The 19,822-nt window shown below is 39.8% G+C and overlaps 1 protein-coding gene across 1 annotated transcript in view; it reads left to right on the plus strand.

Moving 5' to 3' along the window:
* Nucleotides 1–19,822, plus strand: part of PATJ (PATJ crumbs cell polarity complex component) — a 247,506-nt gene that overhangs the window by 203,610 nt on the left and 24,074 nt on the right. Inside the window, exons 35-40 of the mRNA XM_087820482.1 lie at nucleotides 5,256–5,339; nucleotides 9,904–10,097; nucleotides 12,276–12,423; nucleotides 13,765–13,851; nucleotides 17,040–17,154; nucleotides 17,983–18,020. Coding sequence (XP_087676608.1) covers nucleotides 5,256–5,339; nucleotides 9,904–10,097; nucleotides 12,276–12,423; nucleotides 13,765–13,851; nucleotides 17,040–17,154; nucleotides 17,983–18,020 — 666 coding nt within the window. The remainder of the gene's footprint in view (nucleotides 1–5,255; nucleotides 5,340–9,903; nucleotides 10,098–12,275; nucleotides 12,424–13,764; nucleotides 13,852–17,039; nucleotides 17,155–17,982; nucleotides 18,021–19,822) is intronic.

Below are 19,822 nucleotides of genomic sequence, written 5' to 3' on the forward strand. Positions count from 1 at the left end.
GTACATTAAAACTGGTCCTTTAAACAATATGCTAGTCAGCTTCTTCCTAGGTGTCTATTTTTTTAATGGTATCCCTAATTGTGGAATAAAGGCATTTTTCTCAGTTAAACGTGTTTCAGACATAAACTGGTGAGAGAGAAGTGTGTAAGCAAATGACTTTTCCTATGTTTCTAAAATCCTTCCTGACCCTTCTGATTAAGGAAAACCCATTATCTGAGAGATTCTCCAACTCACTGATCAAATTCTTCTCTATCTCTAGGGTTGGCAAGTCAAACAAGTAATTTAGAGTGTCCCGAGGAAAATTGTTAGTGTTGTCTCAGGCAGTAAGTAAGCAGACCAGACCGTCTTACTTAAATTTCTATTGTCCCAGTGAAAGTCACACAACTACCAATTAGTTTTGGTTAAATTTGGTCATCAATAAATGAGTCTCAAGTCTGTATGCCATTAATTAGGAGAAATATGATGTCTTGGACTGAACAACTTTTTGGGGTTTTTTCTTTTTTCTTTTATTTCCATCACCCTTTATACCCTCTTCTACCTCTACCACCACCCCCGTCTACCCCCCTCCTGCAATCACCACACTAGACTGAACAGCTTTTTATTTTAAACATCAATTTATCACTTGTATCTAAAGCTTTATAACCACTCTTGTAGGAAAAAAATACATTCAGTGAATAATATGGGTGCACAGTTTGAAATGAGGGAGGGAAGGAGGGAGGGAGAGAGGGAGGGAGGGAGGGAGGGAGGGAGGGAGGGAGGGAGGGAGGGAGGGAGGGAGGGAGGGAGGGAGGGAGGGAGGGAGGGAGGGAGGAGACAAGAATAACAATGGACTTGAGAGATTCTGTGTTGGCGTGGCGAGAGGGCCTACCCATTGTGCTTTGTGTCGGACCCCTAATCATGTACCAACACTAGCAAGTGAGATCAACAGATCATCACCCCACCTCATTAAGCCAGAGATTTCAATTTTCACTTCCACAAGTCATCTTTCTGTTCACTCTCTATAAAATGATCCGCTCATGCCCTCAAGGTCTTTGCTATGGAGTTGAGGAGGCAATATTTCAACAGAATTGATGCCATATGGAAAATCCCAAGTAAGCTTTTATACAAGTGCAAAATAAAATATTCAAAACAGATGCGAATCTTGCTGTAGTGGTAGGAACACAGGCTTTGGCATTAAACAGCTCCAAATTCACTTTAATCTCTCCTACTCGGAAGCTGTGAAGTCCTGGTCAAGTCTGAACCCTTCTGAGCCTCTGTTTCCTCAACTGAAAATGAAACTAACAGTATGGAACTTGCTTGGTTGTTATGTGGATTAAATGGCACAGGTGATAAGTGTGTAGCATCTTTGACACATAGATGTTAAATAAATCAGATGGCCTTGTGTGTGGATAGTATTTTTAAAATTATATGAAAATGAGAATGCTAAGGCCTGGAGAGGTTAACAGTCTCCCCAAGGCCCATGGCCAAAAGTAGCAAAGCCAGGATTTGGACCGAGAAGTCTGACTCCAGAGGCCTACCTCATAATCATTTGTTTCTACTGCTGAAAGCCAACAACCAACCCCGTGAAGGAATGTCTTTTAAATATGCAGAGATAGGAAGGTAGGATAGTGGGGGAGAAGGCGCTCAGAGTTGTACCAACAAGCAGTTTTGCATGAATAGCTTCAGAGCATTAAAATTTAGGAAGAAATACAAGGAGATAAGAATCATGTGTATCGTCAACTTCCAATTCTTTATTTAAATCAGTGAAAGTCGGCCTTTCATTTGCTGACCCATTATTTCACCTAATCACATTGTTTTCTAAAGCAAGAAGCAAAATTTTTAAAACATATTTTTCAATTACCATTTACATTCAATAAACCTAGAGGGTAGAATGCTAGTGACATAAATCAGTCAGAGAAAAACAAGTAGCATATGATTTCACTTATATGTGGAGACTAAAGAACAATATAAACTAACAAACAAAACAGAAACAGACTCATAGATACAGAGAACAGGCTGATGGTTGCCAGAGGGGAGCGGGGTTGCGGGCTGGGTGAGAAGGTGAAGGGATTGAGAAATACAGGTGGGTAGTTACAGAATAGTCATGGGGATGTGAAGGACAGCGTAGGGAATACAGTCAGTGACACTGTAATCACTATGTGTGTTGTCAGACGTAAAATTACGCGTCTGTGTCAAATAGATGTTTAATACATTCCAATCTAGTACCCTTTTCACTCTTCCGTCCTACCCTCTGAACTGTATAACTTTTGAAGCATACATCAAGTCCATTTTTATTTTCAACTCACCAGCCCACATTTCCAATTTAACTTTTAGTCCCCACCTCTTACCCCTGTCACCCCCGGTTAATGCAGCTATCCTGGACCACACAAGGGCACATGGTAAGAGACGTGGCCTTTTTCTGTTGCTAGATCAGAGTGTCTCATGTTCCCTTGTATTTTCCCTGATGACTTTAAGAGAGATCAGAGTGTAGTCAAGGAAAAGGAAAGAAACAATGGGGAGTTTTTCATACCGAAAGACTCATGGACCAAAAACAGATCATTGGCAGTGAGTTCGGCATTTATTTGAGACTATTAACAGAATATTTATTTTATGTATAATAGTTCATTGAGCACCCAGAAGTATATGAGAATTCAGGCTACTTTTATGGAATAAAAACTTTATGGGGTCTTTTCCTTCCTTTTGAGTATGAATGAAGAGAAGTTTCCCATTAGACTTTTGTAATGTCCCAAGATCAAAGGAGTTTATGCTGAAATTAAGCTCTGTAAAAGCCATGCGTAGTATGAGTTCAGTCTGGTTCTCCCCACCCAGTGATGATGGGGTGTTTGACCACCAAACTGAAAACTGGCATAACCAAGGGCATTACCCCTAGCTTGCGTTAATTTCGCCCTATGCTACCTTCATAAAAATGTCCCTTGGTGTCATCCTGGCAGTGTTGTTGGGATCACCTCAAGCCACTGACACAGTAAGTTTACTCAAAACTGTTTCCCTGAAACAGTTCAGAGGAACAAATTCTTGGCAGTGTAAATGCTCCCTGGGTCTGGGAATTTCTTAAGTCAGATACAACAAAGAATGGTCTAAATCTGTTGCTGATACAGAGTCTGAAGTGTAAATTGTCTGGATCAAGGAACTGTTCCCAGCTCTTGGGGGCTTCCTCTCTAGTTGCTATAATAAAGAATGTTTTTAGAACTGTGTGGTGATTAAATGAAAGTATTTAATATTGTGAAGATATTTGGAATTCAGATGGGTAGTATGGTTATAGACCTCTTATTTTTGTTGCTTCTCTACTCAAGAATTTGTGTAGGAACCCCCCCCCCCTTTTTTTTTTGAAGGGAGTAGATTTGGACATGATCTCACTTATTTGTGGAATCTAATCAACAAAGTGAATTAACCAACAAAATAAGTTCTGAGATGTGGAGGCATGGAACAAACTGACGTATCTCGGGGGCTGGGGGACCAGAAGAGATAAACCAAAGAACTTATATATTTATATGCATAGCCCATGGATACAGACAATAGTGTGGTAAAGGCTGGGGTGGGGGGTTAGGGGCTGGGCAGATAGGGGGGGAAATGGGGGACATCTGTAATACTGTCAACAATAAATATATATATTTTTTTTAATTTTTTTTAAAAAGGAAGTAGATTTGGTTTGGATTTTTTTTTTCCTGTCTCATTTGTTATATTTTTGCAAGAAATATTTCCTTTATTTACTTAATGTCAATTTAATTCTAATTCTGAGGCTCCATGCTTCTGGACTAAGGCATAATTCAACCTCAGTCATTTTGGTGGCTCATTAACTCTCAGGGTTCCTGTTTCTTCACGAAGTTCCCAGAAATGGGTAGGCCCCTGCAGTGTCATCAGTCCACCCTGGTTATCACCAGGCCCATAGGTAGTCAAGCCTACATGATCTCTTTAAGACCAGAGGTCCTGCTGCTTCTAGGCCCTAATACTTGGGACACAGGACTTCTTTCAAGGTGGATCATTATACCTCGAGCCTGGCCCCTTGCCTGCAGGTTCTTGAAACCTGTGTGTGTTGGGGGGGGGGGGGGGGGGCAGGGAATAGGGAGGTGCCAGGCAGTGCACGGCTCCAGTCCTCACTTCTCATAGAACCCACAGATCTGTTTCTAGTCTCCTCTCAGAAGCTCTTTTCTTCTCCCAGTAGCCCTCTAAAACACCCAGAATAATCCATTCAACAACATCTTTTCAGTGTCTGTCAGTTTTATAAAAAAAGAAAAAAACAATGACTTCTGGTTGTTTCAGTTTTCAGCTCCACAAGAATCCCGAGGCAAAAAATTTTGAAGCTTCACAACTTGCTCAGCATGAGGGAGAAAAATTGTGTGAACAAACTCCATTGAATATTTCTAAAATAGCCTCCCCAGAACATATAAATATTTGGGTGTATAGATGTAAATTGTCTAGAGGGATCCTGATGAAGCAGTTGATGGTGATTGTCTCTGGGGAGTGTCACTGGGGGTCTTGTGTGAGAGGCAGTCTCTTTCTGTGTTTACTATGCCCTGTGATATTGCTTGTGTCCTTTACATTGATACATGTTATTTTTATGATGATAGAAAATTTATGGTTAATTTGAAGAGATGCAAATTATTTTTTAAATTCATTAACCATGAAATCCTTTCTTCAACCAGAGCTAACTTCCTTAGATATTGTCCTGATTTTATGGCTCAGAATTGCTGAGTTAAGGAGTTAATCTGCCCAAAATTCCACAATGACAGAGTCAGTATTCGAACCTACAGCCATCTTACACTTAGGAGCATGATTGCTCTTTCTCCTACTCCATGCTCTGTTCAGGGCCAGTTCATTCCACTAAGTTATTTTCTTTAATTGCCCAAGTAATGAGGCCTAACAAACCCACTTCAGCAGGCCACACATCTATGCCAAATCCTTGAATACCAATAAATACCTGAAACCGTGTTTCAAAATATACTATAAAGTATAAATAAGAATGACCTATAGTTCACCTCAAGTTCTTACACAGCAGCAATGTACAGGGTTTACAATAAATCACATGGGGGAAGTTTAACTTGAAATATTAGGCAAAGCCAGGCCTAAAGGAATGAAATCATAAACTTAGGAAAAATTAATTATACCTCTCAATGTCATAACTGTGTATTTTGTTTATCTTTGGGTCAAATAAAGATTATTAGCAAATAGCAAATTATGGGTTGCTGCCTATGGTTTGGTGATTTGTTTAAGGAAGCACTTGTGGTTGTTGAAAATTAATAAGAATTTGTTTTTTATAGGATGCTATAGTGATACATGAAGTCTATGAGGAAGGAGCCGCAGCCAGAGATGGAAGACTTTGGGCTGGGGACCAGATATTAGAGGTATATGATTATGACTTTTATTTTGTACCAGTACATATGGTTTCTTTACCAACCTTAATCCACAAAATCAATTTATCTATTTGTTATCTTCTACTCCACTATATCCTCACTTATTTCTCTCCCATTTAAGAAAGCATGTATCTTATTTTTTTTCCTGTGTTTAATGTACACTGAATAAGTGTCATTAGAATCATGACAGATTATCAATCTAAATCTGTCTGTGAAAACATTTTTTAATTCAAGGGTAAAGTACAATGTATGGTTTTATAATCTTAACATCAAATGAGACTGTGTAGTATTACAATTAGATTTTTTTTGTCTCTCCATTATATCTTCCTGAATTCCCTCCTAAAAGCAAATGCACATAAACATGCACACCTGACATTTTAAAGACTTTACTGTAGCTTTAGGTATTATTTTCTTATTCCCAATAAATCTTAAAGCCAAATGGAGGTCTGTGCCTTGCCACTTTTGTTTTCTAGTTGATGAAAATATAGAATCCTTTCGCTTTAGGTGGTATATGGTACTTATTAAAAACTGAAATGCTTAACTTGCCTCTTTCAAATGGACTCTCATTTAGCAAAGGCGTTAAAGCCTTTTAAAAAGTGCCAAGGCAGGCAGTGTCTGCAAAGGGGAATGGATGAATGGAAAGTCAATGCCAGGCGTTCTGGTAGGTGGAACTAAAGAGCTTTTTCAATGGTGTGAAACCTTTAGGCAACATTTATTTCTTTCATTGGATGAATTTAATTGAATAGTTAACATTTTATGGTGGGCATGTGCATTTTTGCTTTGCAACTTTAATATAGCACATTATGAATGACATCATAGTATTTTATTTTTCCCTTTGGTGGTTCTAGTCTGCCTCCCAAGATGAAACCAGAGGTATAATTAAGGGCAGAAAATATAGGCAAGAAGGAGTTAAAAGAAAGGCCAGGCTGACTACAAATTAAATTCAGGGCAAGTTATAGGATTTCTCTGCACGCCTTTACCGAGCTTTATCATTGGATTAGGACGTATTCCCAGTACATTCATTTAAGGTACAAGAGTATGAGGTTAGAAAAATAAGTGAGGCCTCTTTGGGAATTGGTTTGACTGCGTTAGCATCCAATACCATTTTGTAATGGTCAGGAGTTTGGGGGTGTTTTTTTCTCCCTAGATTTTCTAATTAACAGGCCATATCATAATTGGTTTTATAAGTTGAATAGATTGAATATTCAAAAGAGTACAGATGCATACATTCCTTGATACTTACATGATTGTAATCCCACAAATTATCCTATAATGCTTACTTAAAACTAAATGTGTGCATTATCTTGATTGTGACATTGGTTACACGGGTATAAATTCACATAAATTCACACTTTAAGTTGTACACTTTAAATATGTATAGTTTATTTTATAACAGTTATACCTCAGTAAAAAAATTTATATCTATTTGTATTGAATAGGCCCTCAGCTGTAGCTGCTCTCTTCTGTAAAGTATATTCACGTACAAATGAACACTCAGGACAGGTTAGCATGGAGAAAGCAAATTTATTATAAATGGAGGGAGAATTTGAAATGTCAAATAAATAATTTCCTGGCATCTAGCCAAGTTATTGTACCCAGTATGGATGGGTGGTCTATATTTCTCATTATAGACGGCCAGGACAGATTCCTCTCTGACCTGGCCAGGACCTAATCCACAAAAGCATACCATGTGTTAAGAAAGATAGCTCTGTTTGGTCAAGTACCATGTTTCCTTTCTAAACAGCGTTAGACCCCACTGTTGAACCTGCTCCGTTGTGGTTGCTGTGTGCAGATGCACAGCAATGCCTGGCAGCTTGGGGCTGCGGGCTGCCTGGAGAGGACAGGCAGCTTTGGTGTGGTATATTCCGAGGCCACAAAGCAAGGCAACTCTACATCGGTGCTTTCTCCAAACAGTGGCCTTTCTGTGGCTGAGGGTCCTCTGCCTTGTGCAAGCTGGCCTTCCATGGTGTTCATAGTAGCCCCGTGTTAAACATAGAACAAGCCGGATTTTGCTCACAAAGGTAGAGTCAAAAATTTTTTTTTAGCATGGCAAGATTTATGATTCTATGATTAGCATGAACCGTCTTCTTTCTGGTTCTCGTTTTAGGGTGTTTTTACTTTACCTCTTCCACTTTTCCCTCTGTTCGTGCATGTGGGAGCAGAAAGTGCAGAGCACTGGTTTCCTGGTGGGATAAAATGCTGAGGAATTGCTGCCCTCGTTTGGTTATTGTCTCCTAAAGCAGTGGTTCGCCCACTTCCCCACATGCCCGTTCCACCCATGGGATGCAACCATTCCCGCTGACAGCCAGGGCTTCCGCTGGCCCCTCTCCTCAAACAGGGAGCCCCGCTGTTACCACCTCTACCCCTCTACAAGCAACCTTCTAAATAATGCACCACGTGCTTCCGCGGGCACTTAGGGTGATACACCGCACACAGCATCCTAGCCACAGAGCAGTGTTTCTCTCACGAGTAGTGGGCGTTTAGTGGTGTCTCTCGATAAGCAGGGGAGGAAATGAAAACTGAACGTGGAGCAGATCACTTTTATCTGAGCAGACATCTCATTGCTGCAATTTAGTGTCAGTTGCTTCTGTAGTATTAGAGTTTAATGACAGTGCTTTTAATTAAAAGTCTAATTGTCATGGCCTTTTGAAAGGCATTTTAGAGGCTCAGAGAATTCGCCCCCAATCCATGGAGGTGACTTTTTTTTAACTGAGTAACAGAAGTGGTCTTGTGTGCCATCTATTGGAATACAAGAAAATCATCAGCTCAGCCCACATTTTCTAGAGACATTGCTTTCCCCTTTGCTCCGCGGGTTTACTTCCACGATTAATGAGTTTGTGGGCCTAAAGCAACAGTGAGTGCTGGTGCTGAGAGGAAACAGCCCTGACTGGTTACTTCAATTCCCTGTAAAATGTCAACTTCTAACTTCCATCGAGCTGAACCACGTGTCGAGCCTTGTGCGAATGCATTACAACGATTATTCCATTTAATCCTCACAACATTGAGCAAAATTCATATTATTATTATGTCCAATTCATAGATGGCACAATGGAAGCTTAGCTTGGGTCGTTTGCATAAGGTTCCACATAGTAAATTGGAATCAGCACTCAAACTGAAGCCCATCTATATCCAAAACCCATGCTAAATCACTGTTGTTCTGGGTGTAGTTAATCTGAGTCCCAGGTACACCAGAGAAGAAAAAGTAGCTTGAAAATTAGGCTTTTAAACATTTTCTTGGCCAACAGAATCAGCTGTAAGTAAGAACTCAAAATACCTTCTCCAAGAGGGACTCATTCCTCTTTTTCTCCCTTCTTTGTCACCATTCTTTATGACAAGAGTACTTAGTCTTTGGGATGTTAGAACTGGAAAAGCCTCAGACCAACCCCTCACTGTACAAATGAAGGAACGGAGGTCCACAGGTAGGTTCAACCTGCCCAGGACACGCAGGGATGGGCAGAACACAGGTGGAGCCAACATTGCAAGGGACTCTTCCATTCTGCCATCCACCTGGCCATGCATGGCCTGGGCCCATCCTTCCCTATGTTTTACTCCTAGCTCTGACCTTGAGGGAGTGACCATGGCTCCCTTCCTTTGAGTCCTGGGCTACTCTGCTTCTCAGTTCCTCCCTTGCATCAAATTCACTAACCAGCATCAGTCCTTGGCTTTTTCTGTGGCAGGGGGCTCCAGTAACCCATTCTAAGATGCTCACTCTGCAACCTTGGTCAAGTCACTTAACGTCTCCATGCCTCAGTTTCCTCATCTGTAATATGGTCATAATGTTTATTTCAGAAAGTTAGTAGGATTAAAAAGAGTAAATATTCATAAAGGGCTAATACACAAGCACTACTTAAGTATTTGTTAAGTAAAAAGTAAATAAGTTGGCTGTGATCTCCATTTCACAGTCAGGGAAATAGCGGTCCCACGATTCGCCCAAATGCATGACTTGCCAGAAGCAGAGCCATGGCTTACTCAGAGCTGTTTCCGGGACAGCTTTCTGTCTCACACATGGTCCTCTCTGTGCTCACTCAGGTCCACATTCAAATGAGTGGGCTTCAGCAGGTCTTTAACGCCATTGGAAATGCTGGCCCCTCATTTCCTCCAGCCTGTTCTAAAGTAGTTGTGATGTCAATAAAAATATATCATTTTTAAAGTGAGGATGTCAAACTCAGTAAGCAAACTGAGTCTAAAAATGCTGACCAAAACACTAATATTTATTTCCCTTTTGTCCTCAATTAAATGAGCCAGTTAGTCCCCATTTTCTCCCCCTCTGCCCCTCTCTCACATATGTTGATTCTGTAGTAAAGTTCACAGCTGTGCGAAATTGCATTATCATGTGTACTTACCCACCCTCCATGCTTATTTGGGGTGGGGAATATAAGGGTCACCTCCTTTATATTTGAAGTGGCTACGACTGCTAATGGTCAGTACCTGTGTGCTTTGAGAATGGCTGGAAATTTCTAGAGGTTTTGCACTGGTTGGATCAAGGAGCCCCAGCAGACACAGCAGGTGAGGGGCTCTGCTATTAACAGCCCATCTCGGATGCCCGTTGTTCCAGGTTAATGGGGTTGACCTGAGGAGCGCCAGCCACGAAGAAGCCATCACAGCCCTGAGGCAGACCCCCCAAAAGGTGCGGCTGGTGGTGTACAGAGATGAGACGCACTACAGGGACGAGGAGAACTTGGAGTTCTTCCCCGTAGATCTGCAGAAGAAGGCCGGCAGAGGACTGGGCTTGAGCATCGTTGGGAAACGGTAAAAGAAATATAAAAAATGCTGTGCAAGTCAAGATCGTTTGGCCTTTCCCCTTCAAAATTCTAGGGACTAACACCTATAAACACTGAAAGATAAAGCCTAGTATAAACTAATAATATGATTTCTAAAATTAACATACTTATGAACATTTGAACAACATAGGTTGTATTTTTGAGCAAGGTCTTACCCCCAAAAATGTCATATCAAGAGAAAACTCTTAAATCCAGTCAACCCCGACTATTTAGACTTATGCCCATATAGAGTAAGAACAGTTAGCAAGGTTCTTTCAGTTTGGAGTCACTTAGATCTCAGGTTTGCAGGAGTTAATTAAAGCAACGATACCCAAGAAACAGCTAATCCCAAGAGAGAGATTTATGCAATCTTAGGTTAAGAAAATTGCTGAGTAGAAATACTTGAAAGACACATAAATCTTCATGGCAATAGTTCTCTGTTAAGAAAGATGTCCCCCAAATAATAGCTTGCACCAAAAATGTAGGTAATTCTGGTGGTTAGACTGTTCTTTTGAAGTCTATGCTGCTTACCCATATGATGGGAATTACAGTAATTGTTCTAGATAATATTAGTAGGTTTCTCTTGCAATGAATTAGAGAGGTAATGTCTTGACACTGCAATTCTGACTCCCATGATTTACTGGCTGTAGATATCTAGGGTGTATTTATTCTAATAGGGTTGTAGAAATTTCAGGTAACACTCCAGTATGGCCTTAAATGGTGTCAGTCATCTTCTTAGGAAGAATACAAATTGATATATATATATATAAAATTCATGTGTCCTCATAAACCTCTGATGACTAACCTAGTGCTTTTTTCCAATAGTCCAGCTGTTATAAAAATATTAACTACTATTTTTGAGAACTGGTTTTGTGCCAGATACTGTGATGTCATCTCATTTTTTGCTTCAGAACTATAAGGCTATCACTCTGAAAATGCACTGCAAGAATGAAAAAGCTGAGACTCGTATTTCTAAACCAAATCAGTGCACATGTGGGTGCAAAGCAACTGACAGAGCCATGTTGAAGTTTGCTTTCTTATTGTGACACATACATGGACCTGGGAGATCCCATCTAGAGCAATCGTTTTACTTTATTGTCTCATAGTAGATTGATGACATAATTGTCACACAATACCAGTATTTCAGATTGAGTTTTTAAAGGAATATTTACATTCCTTAGCACAGAAAGTTCCATTGTAAAGGATCAGATGTGTAAGCTCTCAAAATTCACATTTCTTTGACAAGAAATCCCATGACTAGGAATTTATCCTAAATATATGCTTCTTATAGATATGTTATTCATTGCACTTTATTTGCAATAGCTAAAGAATGGAAATAACCTATGTGTACATCCATTGTTTACTAATAATGAAATTAAGGAACATCCATAGAATAGTATGCAGCCATTAAAACCAATAAGGAAGCTCCAAGTGCCAAAGAACAATTGCCAAGGTGATTCAGTGAAAAAAGCAAAGTTAAAGAAAACAAAACTGGAAGGGGAAAAAGAATGTATGTGCATATATATCCATTCACATACATGTGCACTATACACACATGCATTTGCTTGTGTAAACACAGGATGTCTCTTGGAGATACCAAAGAAATGGGTAACAGTTACCTATAAGAGGGGAACTTGGAGACTAGGGAACAGAGGTGAGAGGAAAACTTTTCAAGGTCCACCCTTTTTAACCTCTTGAATTTTGAGACATCTACTTATTTATTCATCAAATAAATATAATTAAAACCTTGAAGTAATAACATCCAGAAAGGGGAGTGTGAAAAAGAGACTAGAAATAGGTAAGATGCTAATAATTGAACTGACCTCGAAGGAAATAACCTATACATTTTAAGAATACTTAACTCCACTTTTTAAAGTGAATTTCCATTTCATTTCACTAAAATTATCCTCTTGCAGAAATTATGCCCTTAGGCCTATAAAAGTGAATATTACAATAGGCAGCATAAATAGGCATAAGCTATTTAAAGGGTGAGCACTCTGAGGTTTGTCATTTGGGCAGTTAGTGGATATTATTGGATGAGATGGCTTTGTAGGGCCCTTCTTTCGAGTTTTAGGACTAAGTGAATCCAAATAGAATGTCAGTAGTCTCAGATTTACTAAAGGAATATTAAGTTGTGCCAATATCCACTGCTTTATGGTATTCACAGAAACGGAAATGGAGTGTTTATTTCTGACATCGTGAAAGGTGGAGCTGCAGACCTTGACGGGAGATTGATTCAGGGAGATCAGATCTTATCTGTGAACGGGGAGGACGTGAGAAATGCCTCACAGGAGACAGTGGCCACCATCCTCAAGGTGAGTCCCTGGGCTGCTCTCTGCTTAGCTGCACCACTGAAGTCCAGTGGGAGCCCTTCTGACCTAGCGTGGTTATAAAATGGGCCGGATGATATGCTGACTACTTTTTATAGACATCTGGTCCCTAATTATTTTATTTAATTATTTTTAAATATATCTTTATTGATTTTAGAGAGAGAAAGGGAGAGGGAGAGAGAAATAGAAACATCAGTGATGAGAGTCATTGATCGGCTGCAGCCCGCAACCCGGGCATGTGCCCTGACCGGGATCGAGCCTTGATCTCCTGGATCCCAGGTCGACGCTCAGCCGCTGAGCCAAGCCTGGCCAGGCCATCCTTAATTATTTTAACCAGCCAGGAATAGCTTTAAAAGAAAGCTGTTATAAAAAAGCAAGCAAGCCGTTGTATTGACTAGCAGGGTTGGAGAGAGCCCTACGTTGGGACTTTTAAGCTATATTTTCATAGCTCTGAGAATTCCAGGCGCCCACAATTGTGCTCTCAATGCGTTTGATGATGCGGGCTCTCCGGAGTCGCGGAGTTCGCCCTTCTCCCTTGAGGCTTCCGTGAGGGAGCATGTTACCGTGAATTCATCAAATCCGGCTTTCCTCACTTGAAGGAGTGTTAAAGATTATCTAGACCAATTCCTCCATTTCACCAGTGAAATCGGAAAAATAGAACAGCATGCCCAGGATCGCCACGCTCGGCTGGCGTGGTTTTCCTACCACCCACGCCGTCTCTCCCTGAAGTTGTAAAGATGCTAAGGCTCAAAATTCACTTCCACGTGTCTCTGCCACATGGACCCTGCTTCCTTCAGAAGAAACTGGTTAATAAAAATTCTTATAAATTCCCATTCAACTATAACCAGGTGTATTTTATTCTGTTTTACAAATAGCTGTGGAAGCTTTTGCAAAGACAAATGACTTGTGTTTATTTTAAAATCCTGCTTTGGATTTAATACAGTCAACTGTCAGTTATTACTCAAGAGGATTTGTATTTGTAGGTAGATGACTTCTACCTTTGTTTTCTGTCTTCCTTTTCACCACTTTTTCTTAGTTATTTCACTGCTTACAAATACTTTCATTAAACAACAAAAGAGGTTTATTGAAATGAATCTTTTTAACACATTTAAAGAAGTCATGAAGTCATGAGGTGAATACCATCGAGTTGATAAATTTTTGTTATTTTGTGTGATTTCTTTTTTGTTCCTGAATTTCCTTTTTTCCTATTGCCTTCATCGCCCATTTACAATTCTTGGCTGCAGAGATGTGTGGGGCCTCTGCTGTGATGATTTAGAACATAAACGCTGCTGGTTTTCACCTCTGTTCTGTTCTTGTGTTCCCAAGTGTGCACAGGGGCTTGTGCAGCTAGAGATTGGAAGACTCCGAGCTGGTTCCTGGGCCTCCTCGAGGAAGACATCACAGAACAGTCAGGTTGTTGATGGCTTCCCGTCAGACTGACTCACTCCCCTGTCCCATTTGAGACGAAGTTTCCCTTTTCATAAGTGGGGAAATACTGTGTGATACACAGCATTACAGTAATGTGTAATATACAGCATATTCACAGTACCAAGTTCAGTGTCTTTTAATGTGTTCGAAATAAAAATGAAAGGTGGGATGAAAATTCATTAATCCCTAGATTTTTCTCTCCATTATTGCCTGCAAATGTTTTCTTAGGACCCCTTTTCTCCCCACTATTAGTTCTATATTGCCTATGCGTGCATGTACACAGCTGTGTTTATTTAAAAAGAAAAAAAAGGAGCAACATCTGGTGGCAATTTGACCCTCATTAGCACAACATTGTTCTATTCATTCAATTAAATATTGCTATAAAGTTAGCTTGTGACTAGCCACTCACACATGCTGAGGGCAATTAATGGTGTATTCCTAGGAGAGCGAAATGTGAGGGTTTCTCCTGTGGGAAAGGAGGCCTTAATGGGTGACATTTTGTGGGTTAGCAAACATCTTATGTTTATTTGCAAAGCTGATGTAAGTGCCACTTTTTTAAAAACAAAGTCTATTTCACTATTTTTTTCATTGTAATGGCTGAAAAAAATCAAGATGGTAAACTATATTTTTAGTCCCATTTGGTATATAATAAAACTATAAAAACATACATGTTACCCTCAAAGTCGCCTTTGTGGGTTATAGATGGGCCTTTGTTTTGAGGTTAAAAGCATGACTTTTGGTCCCCTCCCTGGTCAGCTTTCTTCAAGAGACTCTTGGACGTTGTGGTTAGCACACAGGTGCTTCCGGAATGCTATTAGCTGTCTCCTCTGCCTACTGGTGTTAGAAAATGGGTGAAGAAAAATGCTGTTGTTCAGATAATATCACACACTACCTGGCTTGTCTAACAGAATCCTCAAAACAGTCAAACCCAATAGCATCATGTTAAGTTTAGAACTTCTTCTTTTTTCTTCATTTCTGGCTTTGGTAATGGGCAGCAAATAGCATGTGTACTATAAGACACAGTGCTGCAGTGGGATTCCAGGAGTGAATGCTTGGTGGTGATTCTGGCCAGGCTTGTACCACCAGTGAGGACTGAAGATGCAAAAGTAGTTGTGTCAGCTCTTCCATAATGGATGATTCCTTTGTTGAGTGATTTCATTAAAGCCTCATTGTACACAGGAGGTTAGAATGCAGAATGAATGATACTGCAGATGAAATGTATCTTTCTGGAGCATACATGAGAGCTACACAGAAGAGATTCCATTGGGTCTCACTCCAAAAGGAGTTTCTTAGGTTGAAAAGAGGGAGAAGGCATCCCAGACAGAGGGAGTAGCATATGCAAAGGTACAAAGGAGTACAAGGAATTCTGGTGTTTTAAGAAAAGTTTGGACTGACAGGTGAAGTGGTGGGTAGAACTGGGTGTCTGTCCTTGAGGAATGTATATGAGTGTCAGTGATTGATAAAGTTCACTCTCAGGTTAAATATAGAGCAAATAAATTTAGAAGCTCTATCATTACATGTCAACAAAACCATCATTACCATTTATCTGGTATGTAAATGCAAGCTGTCATAGTTTGGAAACCTCGGACAAAGTATCAGATACTTCTATCTTGCACAGAGTTTTACTTCAAAGGGTAGAAATTTAATTTAATCTTAAGAAAAACAGTAAATATATTTTATCCTTACTTTGTCCTTAAAATTATGACTGAGATGACGTGACAGTTTGCACTGCTATGTGGCTCATTGGAAGAAGGCTTGTAGCTGAAGCCTCCTCCATCATGAGTTCAAGACCAGCCCATGACCCAGATGGAGAAAAAGAAGATCCTGTTTCCAAACGTTTTCTTCTGTAGACCCAGGACCCACTAAAGGCACAGATTTCTTTCTGGGCAATTATATGCTACTCTGCAGAAGAAAATGTGTAATGAAAAAGAGAATTCTTTTCCTCAGATAACTGAGGGAACACTGCCAGGCAAAGTCCATATTTATAAAGGCCTTGGCAAACACATTGTTCTGAGATTTTTTAGACAAAAGTTATATGTTGTACTTACACAACTCTGAGTAGTTATCTATTGTAACACCATTGATTTAAATCAGATCCTTCCAGGAAAATATAAAAAATATTCCTTTATATATTGTGAAGTATACTAATGCCTGTAATTTACTTTGAAATGAACTTTTTTAAAAAAGACAAATTGAGCGATGAATAGATGAATGGATATGTGAAAAGAACGGTATAGCAACATTAATTGTGGAATATAGGTGTGTGTACAGATGTTTACTTTGAACTTTTATTTATATTTGAATTTTTTTATATTTAAAGAATGTTAAAATATTAAACAACTTGCATAACAGAATAAGGCAGTAGTAGTTTAAATTATAATTCATTGGGTGATAATTGTGATCTTAGATTTAGTTTAAAATTTTGAGGCAATTGAGCATAACCTTGATAATTTGGAAGAAAAAATTCTTTACTTGATATTGGTGACATTGTGTTCTATATTGAAAAGGTCCTTCACTGTGTATATGATTTTCATTGAATAGTCCCTGGCCGTGCATGACTATACATTGTAGACCTCAGTATTTAGATGGATAAAAGGGCAATGATGGAGGTATAGCAGATTGCGCTGAATTATTCCTGACTCTAGGAAAATCTTTGAGAGAAACAAATTTAACATATTACTAAAACAACATATTCCCAGGCCATTTGCTGCTTTCTCCTACAATTGAGAGTGCCTTTTGGTCAAATTCCTGTTAATCAAGGTTTTATTATGCTTGTTTTAGCAAAATAGATTGTGTAGTTTGGGTAATAAGGGAATCAATGTTGACTCTAGCCCCAAATAACACATAGTGCCATTAACTGATCATATATAAATACTGCATAACAGCTTAGGGAAATGTTTTTTATTTCATGTTGAAGAAAAGCCTAAATTATACTTTCTTCCTCGATGATTGAAACCATATATGAAAGCACATGTAGTGGAGAAAATGTTAGATGGGATTGTGTTAGGGTGGTAAGAGAGTGAGTATGGGTAATTCTTGTTTTCTTTTTTAGCCTTTTAAGAATTTTCGATTACGTGGTTATGGTTACTTCAGTAACTGAAACACTAATAAGTTCGCATTTTTAAGACCAAGTCTATGTTGCAGCAGAGCTGACCTCTGGGTTTCCTTTCCAGGGGAGTCAGCACAGCACATTGGGCAGCTTTCATCCTTCCCTTGCTCCTGTCATCACCAGCCTGCAAAACCTGGTCGGCACAAAGAGAGCTTCGGATCCTTTGCCCAGAAATTCAGGTATTGCGTGGGCACACCTCCAGCAAAGACATCTTGTTACACAATTTTTAAAAGTATTTTTATATACAAAAGGATTTATTTAAAAAACAGTGAGAAACTACTACATCATGACAGTGGGCTTTTAACACAAGATTTGCTCCACAATACTGGGAAAAATATTAGTATTTTTTAAAAATAGTCTTTTCACCTTTAACTAAAATATTGTTAAAGCTTTGTCCTAGGCCATATAAGCCCCAAGCTTTCAGAAAGGCCTGTTCTAAAGGAAGTAAATCCATAGAGATTCATTTCTGGACTGTGCCTTTAACTTTACACCAATCACATGAAAGCTAGGAAAGCAGAAACCTAGTGTTTCCTAAAGTAAAATCATTTATAAAGAGAAAATCTTTAAAAATTACTGGTCACTCAAAGAAGGTTGGCGTGCATACCCCAATGGGACGGGACAAGGCAAGGGTCTTTTTAAGTCTTTCCTTGGTTAGATGGTTATCTTTGATTAAATCAGAAAAGTGTACAGTAAAACACAGATGGCTCCCCTTCCAAGGCATTTAATCACCATATTTCAGGCAGCTACTGCTGCAGTCCATCAGCTTTTGCCAGAACAAATGATTATGGTCACATCTTTCTCAGACAGGGAGGACTTCTTTAAAATAGAAGACAGCCCCCGATCAATGGCTGCCAGTTTGGATTTGAGGAAAGGTATAATGCCTGCTTGCTCCAGTATCCTCTCTTGAAAGGCCTAGAAAATGATACCGTTTTCAGGAGATAATATCATATCCTACATATATTATCTCTTAATGTTAAAAGTTTGTTGTGTTGCTTCTTTATTGATAGGCACAGATACGGGACCAAGGACTGTTGAGATAATCAGGGTAAGTCAGTTATTTTGCTATTTTTCTGGTTTGTGTTGGATTTGCATAAAATGTATGTTTTCCCCTTAATACAATTGGTTGGATTATTAGTGTGTGCCTTTAAGTTACTGAGTAAATATGTGGTCTGTGTAACATGAACAGACTTAGAAAGATATGGTAAAGCACATTGATGACTACCGTGAATTATTTGGTATAGCCCATCTACTACATTTTGTGCATGTACTTAAAATTTTGCAAAACAAAAAATGGTATCATGTTAGACATACAAGAGCATCCTCCCGACATGCCAAGGTTGTAGGTTCAGTCTCCAGTCAGGTCACATACAAGAATCAACCGGTAAATGCATAAATAGGTGAAAAAACAAGTCCATGTTTCTCTCTCTCTGTCCCTCCCTCCCTCCCAAATCAATCATTTTTTTATTTGGTCACATTTTCCTCTTCTTTCGCATGTCATGTAATTTAGGATTTTATCCTGGCCCCCATGGATGTTACACTGTGTGGACAGGATGCAGTCAGCCCCGTTAGGCTGAGACTGCAAGTTCCATCGCCCCTCTGTGAGTGGCGGTTCAGTTCTCTGGTTTGCGTCTGTGTCACATACGTGTAGCTTAGAATCGAGCCTGCGAACTCTGTGGTTCGCTCAGAGTTGGAGGACCCCTTCTCTGGCTCCCCTTACTCCAGTTTTCTTCCTTGGTTCGCCTGCCACCATGGGCTCCTGTTCCTGGTTCCCCTGACCAGAAAGACGGGAGTTTCTCCGAAGGTTAGCCGTGTGCACCACTTCCACTGCTCCTTGCCTGTGTCTCGCCCTCAGGACAGCGCTGCCAGGAAAACAACAGACATTCTTCTCTGCTGTCATTTCTCCAAGTTTTGTCTTTCCACCACATTTAACGTTTCTTTACCTTTCAGAAGCCTCAGGTGGTTATTTTTTGTTATTGTAACACGTTTTTCATTTTAATCAGCAGGAGAGAGATGCTGTAGTGTTCGTATGCCACCATGCTGCATCTGGAACTTGTCACTTGTCCCTTTAGTGATTTTTAAAATACTAACTCTATGATAGAAATATGGGGGAAACCTGGACTAAAGCCAGGACCTCTTCCCAGGGTCCAAGTGAACCATGTTGCATGACCTAATAATCTTAGGCCACATTTCCCGTCACATTTAACTTCTCTCTCCAAACTCCGTTGTCATTATAGTGAGTGTCCTCTAACATCCTTTGTTTTAACGCCGTCATGAGTTCTTTTAGAGCCAAGTATGTTTGTTCACACCCCCAAGAGCATGATATGTGTGGCAGTTTAATTATAAACACCATATGAGAACATACTTGCCAAGTCTGCATCAAAATTGGCCACTAAACTGAGCAGTAGCATAGGGTTTTGTTTTTTCACTCCTACTATTGCCTTTTTTAATTAAATTTTTTTATTTATTGATTTTAGAGAGGAAGGGAGCAAGATAGAGAAACATCAATTTGTTCTTCCACTAATTTATGCATTTGTTAGTCGATTCTTGTATGTGCCCTGGCCGGGGATCGAACCTGAACCTTGGCATATCTGGACAATACTCTAGCCAACTGAACTACCTGGCCAGGGCCCTACCTTTTATTGAGCCTTTTATTGAGCCTCTTCTATAGGCCAGAACTGCACTATATCATCTCATTTAATCCTCAAAGCAACACTGTGCAGTAGGTAGTATTCTTCCCATTTTATGCCTAGAGATGGAAGCTCTAGTCGCTTAAGGAACTTCCTGACAACTCCCCAGCTAATTTAGTGCTGGAGCTGAAACGGGTCTGACTCCAATGGCCCTGCACTT

The sequence above is a fragment of the Miniopterus natalensis genome, chromosome 9 (genome assembly GCF_054644295.1).
Source record: "Miniopterus natalensis isolate mMinNat1 chromosome 9, mMinNat1.hap1, whole genome shotgun sequence".
NCBI lineage: Eukaryota > Metazoa > Chordata > Mammalia > Chiroptera > Miniopteridae > Miniopterus > Miniopterus natalensis.